This window comes from Cavia porcellus, unplaced genomic scaffold (genome assembly GCF_034190915.1).
Source record: "Cavia porcellus strain 051 isolate PalLab524CR breed Dunkin Hartley unplaced genomic scaffold, mCavPor4.1 scaffold_6, whole genome shotgun sequence".
Classification (NCBI taxonomy): Eukaryota; Metazoa; Chordata; class Mammalia; order Rodentia; family Caviidae; genus Cavia; species Cavia porcellus.
Genome location: NW_026947489.1, coordinates 49317981 through 49328247, shown reverse-complemented (window position 1 = coordinate 49328247; position 10267 = coordinate 49317981). Strand labels below are relative to the sequence as shown.

Below are 10267 nucleotides of genomic sequence, written 5' to 3'. Positions count from 1 at the left end.
GGAACCCAACATGAGAGTTTCTTTGCAAGCCAGGAAGAAAGCCATTGCTAGAAATCAAATTGCCAGCACCTGTCTTATGCACCTTTAGCCTCTAGAACAGCTAGAGAACAGATATTTTGTGCTTAAAGTTCCCAGACTGCACCATTCTATTGTGGCAGCCCAAGCAGACTAAAACATCAGATAAAGTGTCTGTTCAGATTCTGACCCATTTTTAAATTGGTTGTTGTATTATTGTTGAGTTTACTATTTTTTACATGTTTTGGATGCAAATTAGTATTTAGTAGACATATGTTCTGTAAGCACTTTTACCCAATCTGTGACTTTCTTCAATTTTTAACTCTGAATTCTTGAAATCGTAACCACTTAAATACACATCATTTCTCCATCTGTGGCCACTTGGAAGGAAGAAATGTGTCCTCTAAATCTAGGCCACTCCAACAGCACTCACATATCTTAGCACAAGCAAAGCATATGCAACATGAATCATTGCCTAATTAATATAATGAATAAATTAATAATGACAGGAGGCAAAAGATTGAAATGTTTCAAGGAGAAGTTTAGTGTCAGGTAGAGGGAGCCATATCAGCCCCTGAGGGCTGGACAAGTTCCCCTGCAGACCAATAACAATGTCACACAAATGGAGGCCAGCATCACAGAGGCAGGAGGGGCATCATACAGCCTGGAGGGCAGCAGCCTGCGGAGTAGAAGAGGGGCTGTGGGTACACTGTAAACTTCAACTTCACTCTGGTCAGGTACATTCTTTGACAAAAGGTTGGGCAAAATCCTCATTCCAGAACAGCTCCCTATTGTGTTGGGGGCCAAGCCAACAAGCTCAGTTTCTACTTCTACAGCTGACACCACCACTACTCTGAGGGTTGGACACCATTGTTGTGAACTAAATTCTCCCACTAAAAGAATTTGGTTCACACTTTTCCCCCCAATGCTAGAGTTCTGCCCTGCTTTATTTTATTTAACCTCCTTTCCTTCCTGCTTCCAGAATCTAAGAGCTGATACTAATCCTGTGCAAACCTTCCAATGTCATCATGAAATTCATTCTCCTCTGGCCATTCTTAAGCCTGCCCGGTGAGTACCCCTATTTTTTTCTGTTTATTTGCTAAGGAGAAATCCTGGACAATCATGAAATATAGATCAAGGCAAGAGACACATTTACAGATTTCAAGCCTAGGACAGATTCTCTGACTTTTATCACTACTACTGTCTCCAGCAAGGTTACCCTAGGACAATGCCTGCCCACTTGATATTCATTGATTGTGTATTTTGGGGAGACACAAATGATGACACCCTCAGACAATCCCACTTCTAAGGAAGAGGTGACTCTGGACATATCTACAACAAGACTGGCTTTGGGGTGAGAGAGTAGGAGCTGACAGTGGGGTTTGAAAGCAGGTATCCAACTAACAGGCCCAGCACAGTATTAAAAAGTTGAGCATCTGGCATGCTTCTTTTCCTCACATTAGGAAAATCTTGTTGGTTGTTTTCTAAACAAATTCAAAATCAATCACATCTCCACACCTCCACTGCCCACAATATGCCAAGCCACCAGCTGTTGCCTGGATTATCAAATTATTGTCCTGCCAAGCCCCTCTCCTTCTATACCTTACAGGTCTCCAAGGGGAAAGTGTCATCATTCTGTTATGTGAAACCCTAAGGTGGTATCACTTTCACTCAGAGAACAAGTCCAAGTTCTTCCAACATCTTGCAGAGCCCTCCATCACCTCCTGAACTGCTTTTTGCCAACTCCCTCTCCCCACTGGGTGTCCACCTCCCTGGCCTCATTGCTGTGTCTTAAACAAGACTTAAGAATCTTGGCTATAGCACTTTCTTCCGCATGGAGTACCTGACCCCACACATCTGATCATTTAACATTTCTGTCTTCATTCTGTTATTCAGCACTGTTTATGAGGTTGACCCTGACAACTAACCTAATACTGCATAATTCTCCACCTTACAAACACACACACACAAGCACACACACAATTGATACTGCCTTTCCTCCCTCCCTCTTCCTTCCTTCCTTTCTTTCCTTCCTTCCTTCCTTATCTTTCCCCCATAGCATTAATCACCATTTACCATACTATTTTCATTTATTTATATACTATTTTTATTGTTATTAAATGTCTCCACTAAGTCAAAGTAAGAGAGCAGGGATACAGGTGTGTTGTTCAGTGTACAGTACTGTATAGTGCAAGCCCCTAACAAACACTAAGTGCTCACTATTTGTTGAATAAATGATTTATTCCCAGAACCTTCCTTGGACTATACTGACATTGGGTCTACTCTTACCCTGGCACTTAGATCATTTTATCTTGTATTATTGATGAGAAAGGGAAACACACTTTGCAAGAGTAAGGATGAGCTGATTTAACAGTGCCCACTGAATCATGAAAATTTACATTTCAATTTGAAGAATAATTATTGACACGTAAAAGGAAAACATCTCATTTTTTGAAACAAATGTTTTTTATCCTTTATAATTCTCTTCATTCCTTAGAATAACATAAGGCATTTTCTAGATTTAGTTCATAGTACAACTTGTTAGAGGAAAAGGAGGGACTCAAACCCTGTTAAATGATTTTCGTTGTGTTTTTCTAATGATTACTGAGAAATTGCAGTTTCTGATGTGTGCCTCTCTTTCCAGCTGCATTTGCTTTTGATTCAGACTCCATAGGTGATGTCGTGCCTCCCTACCTGGCCTATTTGAAATCTGACTACCTGCCCTGCACAGGTGCCCTCATTCACCCCCTGTGGGTGATCACAGCTGCACATTGCAATTTGCCGTGAGTGCAAAACCCCCACAGCCACTCTACTCTGGCTCCTCAAGGTGGGCACAGACCCAGATCTCTGCCCAGTACTCTCTCCCAGTTAATAATAGGAGGCAGATCTTTGGGGACATTTGGTGGCAGATAAAAAGTGTGCAGGGAGAGCTAATAGCCTAACGCCATCTATCTCAAGTTTCTCGAAAACGTTCATGTTGTTCCAGGAGACTCCAGATAGCGCTGGGGATCACAAACCCATCAAACATCAGTGAAGGAAATGTGCAAGTGGTTGGCTACAATAAGATCATTCATCACCCACAATTTTTAGTCTCTTCTATAGACAATGACCTCATGTTAATCAAGCTTAGTAAACTGGTTGAACTCAATAACTATGTGAAAGTGGTCAATCTGCCCAGCTCTCCTGCCTTTGAAGATATGATGTGTGATGTCTCCACCTGGGCCTACAACCTGTGCGATGCGAGTAAGTTCAAGACATACGTGGATCTGTTGATTTCAGTAACATTCTCCCCTCATTAGGTCTGCCTCTGTACCTTTGCTTCTCTTGAATTCTGTGGTTCTACCCAGTGAGGCTTCTTCAAAACTTGGCATTCACTCTTTTTATCTCCTTTCCCTTTCCCTACATCTTCCTTAAGGAGCCCTGCAGACTTTTCCACACTGCATCTTTTTACTATCTCTGCTTCCATATATTATAAAAGGGGCATCAGCAGTAAGAAAAGGCATGTCTAGTCTTGTTTTGTTGTGTGATAGCATTTTATTTAACTCAATTTCCTCAACTCTAGCGTCTTATCAGTCTTCAGACCATTCCAGATAACAAAAGCAACTTTAAGTTATGAATGCCATGAAATAAATATTAATATACTGAACATAAGAGCTACATACAGTTGTAATTCCAACACTTAACGGGACTGAGGCTGAGGGTCACAAGTTCAAGATTCTGTCTGTGAAAAAAAAAAAAAAAAAAAAAAAAGGACTGGGATATAGTTAAGTGGAAGAGCACCCCTCAACTTGATTCACTGGAAAAATAAAAAAAGAAACATATATTACAGTTCTAATCAGACAATCTTCTTATGTAAGATTGTAAGCAATATCTAGTTTAAAGCTTAAGATAGAATTCTAAACATTGCTTATTTCTTCAGAGGATTGACAGAAAGCTGTCACATTTTACCAGTGAAAATCTTCTATGCATGATTGGAGGCTACTGAACTAGATATTCTATCTAAACTTTCTCCTATAACTCCCATTTCAGATTTCAGGGAAAAACTTTAAGCAAGTTAGACAGCTTTCTGCTTTGAAGTTTTATTGCTGTCTGCTTGCTAATCTACCCCAAAATTTTCATCTAAATCCTAATAATCTGTCTGTAGTTGTTAAGATAGTAGTGAGTCCTAGAGAAATATTTAATTACCTATAGGGAAAATACCACATTGACACAGTCCCTTCTGAATAATTGCTAATGTGACTTTACTCATGAGTGTGTTTGATTGTGTTTAATTTGTCTTGAACACTAGGCACCATTCTATGGAAAGGTCATTTTGAACAAGCCTGTCAGATTTTATTTATTTATCTATCTATCTCTTTTTGTAGGAGCCAAGAGGCAGCTATACATTTCCCTAACAGTGCTGCCATTATTTGAAACTTTTTAAAATTGATCTTCAAACAAATGTCTTATCAACTAATCTCAGTCCACATTTTCTTAAATATGCCAAGAAGTTAGGACAAGGGCAGAAGGGGAGGAGGGGGAAGCTGACTGACGAGTACTGTTATCTTAGATAGGAGGGACAATCTTAGTGTCCTATTGCCCAGTAGGTGACTATTTCAAAAGAGCAAGAAGAGAAGATTTTAAACATTCTCGTCACCATAAACCAAATATTTAAAATGATAAATATGCCAATCACCTGATTGGATCATTACACAATACATACATGACTCAAAACATCACATTGCATCTCTTGAAATATATCAATTATTATTAAACATCAAAATGAAAATAAAAAATAAAAAGTAGAAACTCTTCTTGGTCCTTTGAAAATCAGTTTGATTTTTGAATGTAGACAAATATCCCTCTGGTGAATGTGTTTGATTCACTCAGGTCAAAAAGAGATATGACTACAAGAAACATGTGACTCATTTTGATCTGGTTTGTGGGGTGATTAGGCAGGCATGTCTTATAGAAGTATTAACAAAGGAAATGCTGAGCCATGAAACTATTACTGAACTAGAAAATAAAGATTTCAATGCTTCAGTTCAAATCAATGTTATTTTCAAACAAAGGTACTAAAGTAAGAAAAACAAAAATTTCAAAACACTTTTCCAAAACTGTGACAACAGCAGAGAACACCAGACATGTATATAGATGCTGCTTTGCTTTTGTTTTTCTCATTTTATTTCAGATTAGAAAAAATTTATACAGCTATACTGAGTTGGCAAAAATTATGGGCTTACAGGAAACAACTTGAATTAAGAATCAGGATTCTCAATTTTAAATCCTAGTTTTACCTCCTACTATTGTTTAAGCTCAAGAAAATGTGTGTGGGTTTTTTGTTTTGTTTTTTTTTTTTTCTGGCAGATTTTGTTTTGATGCAATTTAGTTTGGTTTTTCACATAACAACTGAGAAATTAAGTTAAATAACTCTAAATTCCTTGGTGCTAAGAAACTAACTTCTGAAAGATACTCTGTAGTTGTTTAAATTCAAAAAAAATTAAAGCAATTTGTTTCACTTGTTTGCGGAAATGTCTCATATTTATATATAACTTCCAAGAATTTAACCATTTTCATAATGAGAAACTGTTAATCTGATAATCTCCCACTTGCAGGTTGTCCTAACTACCACAGGTCTGTGTTTCCCTTTCTGATGGCATGAGAATGCACAAGTGTGTTAGAAAAGAGAAAGAGAGAAAAAACTAGATGTGACATATAAGTGAACAGTTAAGGAAGTTCTATTTTTGTCTTTTTCTGTAGCCAAAGACCCTGACTCAGTGCAGAATGTAGAAGTCTCTGTCATCTCCAAGACTGCCTGTCAAGTTGGCTATCCAGGCTACAAGATCAAAAATAGTATGATCTGTGTGGGCATCGTTCCAGGAAGGAGACTACCTTGCAAGGTGCACATTCTTAGTTCCTTAATTTTCCCATTTTCTTTCTTGTGTCACTGCCCAGAATGATAACCCTGTTTTCTTTTCCCTGGCAGGAAGTCTCTGCTGCTTCAGCAGTCTGCAAGGGGGTGCTTCATGGAATCCTTTCTTATGCAGATGGATGCATTCTGAGAGCTGATGTTGGCATCTATAGTAATATCTTTCACTACTTGCCCTGGATTAAAAATACAATCCGGAACAATTGAGCTTCCTTAGCAGGAATCCTGGGCTATGTGGCACAGCCTGTACCCTCATCCAGCATCAGAATTAAACTAAAGCACTCCTTGGATTGAGCTTTGTGTATCTGCTCATTCTGATGGACAGAGTCAGTGACTGACATATGTCTCAGACACAGCTCACTTCTCTATAAGTGAAGATGGAAAGCTCAAAACTTCTAGATAGTTGGGTATTATGAAGTAGGTATTATGTATTTTCTAACAAATTGATAATTGATTCATTGAAACATGGAAAGCTACACAAGACATTTGGGGTACTAAACAACCCACTACTTGAGGACAGGTACTTTTGAGATGTTAAACTTATCTGTTAGGAATAAAAAGACTGACCAGGAGTAAACTAAGTAAGAAGACTCTCTGGGAAAGCAGTTCAGGATGTGGACGTTGGAGGTATGGCATTTACTTTCTCCTTGTCCACACAACTCTCAAATCCAGTTATAGGAAGATTCTAGCCATTTGTTTTGTAGGTTTCCGGGTGTTTACTTGATCCACTAAAGGTTCATATAAAAGTTACCTGGGGCCTTATGACAGTTAGCAGACACTTAGGGAGCTGAGGACCCAGTTACCTGATTGTTATGCCAACTCCCCCAGGAGCCTCCTAAGTCCTCCTCCTTTCCTTTTTACCTCACCTCTGTGACTTTGCAAGTTACCCCCAAAACTTTTTACTGATAGTGTTAGATAGCGAGTTCATCTGGCTAGCTGACTGAAGATTTAAAATGAAGAAAAACAGCAGCACTTGTACAGTTCAATCTGTGGCCTCACTAGGAGAAAAGAAAATTTCTCTAAGAAATCCCAAATTCCAGCAGGAAACCTTTTCTTGTCAAAAGTTGTAAAATCTCCAAACCAGCCAAACCTAGATTGGAGTATATAGAAAGGAGATTTTGCGTATAAAATATTAAATGTGATCATTAAAGCATGATCTTCACAAATTGTGCTTACTGATCATTTAGTTATTTTGAAAAAAAAAAGTTGTTTTTGAACTCATTTTGCAGAAAAGCACTTCAGCCTCTGAAAATATTTCTCAGCTTTAGCTGTTGCAAAGATTTCAAAGATTCAGACTAATGTTGTGTAAGGCCAGCTGATTCTAAGCAGTAAAATATATGAAGAGATCCCTGAATCCCATAGATATGGATAACATTCATGGATCTCACCATGAGCACTTAGAGGTAATTTCCTTGGCTGGAAAATACATTCTTATTTTATGGAACACAGAGACATTCAAGTAATCTGAGCCTGGTGTGACACTAAGGCAGTGACAATGACAGAGAAAAGAAAATCCAAATCTAGATATAGTGGTTGATACACTGTGTCAACTTGAGAAGTTTAGAAGTTTAACTAAGTGACTCAGTAGAGGGCCAGGGTAAATATCCTGAGCCTATACAAGAGAAGAGCACAGAGATTATGTGAGCCCTAGGGTGGGTAGCCTGCATACAATATAAGGGAGGAAAGGAGGCTTGTTTCCCCCTTTCTATTCTTACTGTTTTTGCTGTCCTCCATGGCCATGAACACACAACCTCTCAGCCATGCCACCTTGCCGTTGGATCCAGCTTATTATGGACTGAAACCTCCACAAACTGTGAGCTAAAGAAACCTTTCCTTCCTTAAATTTGAGCATCGGGCATTTTGTTCCAGAAATGAGAGAATAGTAACTAAGACACCAGGATATATCACTTTCAGTGAAGACGAGAAGCTACTCTTGCATGGTGAAAAGGGCCCATCTATCACCATTTGGCAAGTGGGGCACTACAGATTCAGCAGACTCAGCTGGGTTTGACACCAGGTCTCTAAGGTTGGGCTGGAAAGAAATCATATTGTTCAGTCCCACTATGCTCCATTTGGCCCCATTTTTCACCTTTCACCATTTGACCCCTTTCACCTTCAGAAACATTTGGAATCGTAAGGAAGGAGTTCAAAGCAGCCCAGCTTATGTATTTGATTGTCAAAACCTTATGAAGAAAAATATTTTAGTGATAATTCTTATAGGATACAATTATTGATGTTAGTTAACCCTAAAAAATTACATAAGTATTCCAAAATAATGCATCCCCTTTCTCCCATCTAGCTCATTCTAAGTGTCTAACATGACAGGACACCAGGCACTCTCAAGAAATTTATATTTAACCTTAGAAAAGAGACCAACCAGGTATGTTGATAGGCATGTTCTGTCTCTTGAGAAGAATTCTGTCTTTTGAAAAGAATCCTTCAAAGGAGTCTTCCTTTACTGTAGTGTGCATGTTACTGGTACCAATATATCAAATACAACTATGTATAAACCAGATTCTCAGCATTAGTAATCAAAAAAATGTAAGTCAAAGCATAATGAGATATTACTTTCCACCTACTAAAATGACTACTGTGTTAGTTACTTTTTCAGTGCTGACACAAAATATCCGACTCTCACAAGTTCAAAGAGGAAAAGTTTATTTTAGCTCACTGTTTGTAGAGATTTTAGCTCACTGTTTGTAGAGATTTCAGTTCACAGTCACCCGGCTCCAGGGCATGGCAGAGGGGCATCCCAGAAGGGAAACAGTCTTTGGCTGAGCAGGCAGAAGGCAGTGAAGCAGTGAGCCTTCCTTCTCTTATTGTTCCATTCAGGCAACAACCATTATCCACACTCACAAATATGCTAAGCAAATCAGTGGAATAATTTAGGTATTACACCCTTAATTCACAGTCACACACCCTAGATCCAGCCACATCAAAAAGTTCCACCCATGAGTGCATGAGACTCTGAGGAAGACATCCAGATACAAACCATAACAGCTCACTAAGAAAGCTTCCATGCTTTCATCAAATCCCCAACTAGTCTTTCTGTCTACTCTAAGTTTTCATTCTGCTCTTGAGCAGGTTTTGAGGTGAGTGGTTCTGAAGCTATGACAGAAGGGTAAATAAAACATGTAGACAATGAGGAGAATACTTTTGTAGTGCATTTTAATTTGCATTTTCTCCTGTGTGTGTGCCCATGTATGTAAACATGTATGTAAGAGAAAAGGAAAAGGCAGTAGGGCGTGGTGAGGGAAGAGAGATTGATAGCCTGACAAGGCTACAGAAAAGCAGAGAAAATAATGTTAGGTCAAAGAGCACCTAAAGAAACTGCAATGTGCAGCCAGTGTTGCATGTCTGGGTGAGCATGCTCTGTTACATGCAGAAGAAGGTACTTCATCAAGGCCCAAGTTTCTGACCCTCCTGCTTTACAACCTGGACAGACCTCACTCCGGGAAGGAATCTTTGTGCTTGGACAGTACAAAGAATATCCCAGAAAGGAAGTCTAGGGGTTAGGTGATGGACTGTCTTTCTCCATGGCTCACTGTGTTTAGGAAAGATCGAAGACATGGAACCATAGATGAAGCAAAGACCACCAAATTAGACTGCCCAGCCTCAGCGGGAGCCCCACCAATATCACAGCCAGATGATTCTCAGTTCTGGAGATCATCCTGCAGGAAGGGAGAGATGAGTAAGGGGTGAGAGGTCAGAGGCCTAGGAAAGAAAGAACAAAGTAGAACAAGAGCCCTGTTGAGTAGCTACCAATCCCCATTAACAAGTACATCATGGAGAACTGTGGGCCAACAGCGGCCCTTGTTGGGAAGACTATACACTCACAACAATGGCTGAGGAAATCTGGCTACCAGGATCCCTGCCCACACCCACACACCTGAGAGACAGAAGAGATGCCTTTCACAGGCTGTTTTAGGCCCTTACTACCCTTGTATCCCAGTACTCTGGTCAGTTGGTTTCCACCTGTAAAAGGAGAGGCTCTCAAGACAGAAGCAATGGATCAGCTGTGATATAAGGTCAGCTCTCTTGCTCTTCCCTCTCTCCTTTGTCTCTCCTCTTCTCCCTTGCTCTTCCTGTCATTCAAAACTTCCCGGTTGGTTTCCAACTATTTTCCTGGGGTCAAAACCTCTTTTTTCTGCCCCTTGATGGTGGTACTTGGGCGACAGACCCAGTTGTGGCTCTTGGGCTTTTTAGTTGAGTACTTCCTGTTTCCCTTACCAGAGATTTCAGACTCTGCTTCTTTCTGATAATCATACCTTTTAAAAGATTGCCTTGAAATTGGAGAGTGAGAATAGGAGCATGGTGATGAGACTAGTGCTGTCATCAGAAAAA

General features: G+C 39.7%; 1 protein-coding gene across 1 annotated transcript; it reads left to right on the top strand.

Annotated features, from left to right (window-relative positions):
* The first annotated feature begins 688 nt into the window (after window positions 1-688).
* On the top strand, window positions 689-6180 carry Prss58 (serine protease 58). The gene is made up of 6 exons (XM_063249698.1): window positions 689-752; window positions 998-1083; window positions 2660-2798; window positions 3002-3258; window positions 5755-5894; window positions 5981-6180. Exons 2-6 carry the CDS (start codon window positions 1044-1046, stop codon window positions 6128-6130), a joined length of 726 nt encoding a protein of 241 aa, XP_063105768.1. The 5' UTR covers window positions 689-752; window positions 998-1043; the 3' UTR covers window positions 6131-6180.
* The last annotated feature ends 4087 nt before the right edge of the window (window positions 6181-10267 follow it).

Bases quoted from the DNA above. Each gene is read 5' to 3' on its own strand.
- Prss58 (XM_063249698.1), top strand. From the start codon at position 1,044: ATGAAATTCATTCTCCTCTGGCCATTCTTAAGCCTGCCCG. The intron at 2,799-3,001 runs GTGAGTGCAAAA...ATGTTGTTCCAG, and splicing joins GCTGCACATTGCAATTTGCC to GAGACTCCAGATAGCGCTGG. The intron at 5,895-5,980 runs GTGCACATTCTT...TTTCCCTGGCAG, and splicing joins GAAGGAGACTACCTTGCAAG to GAAGTCTCTGCTGCTTCAGC.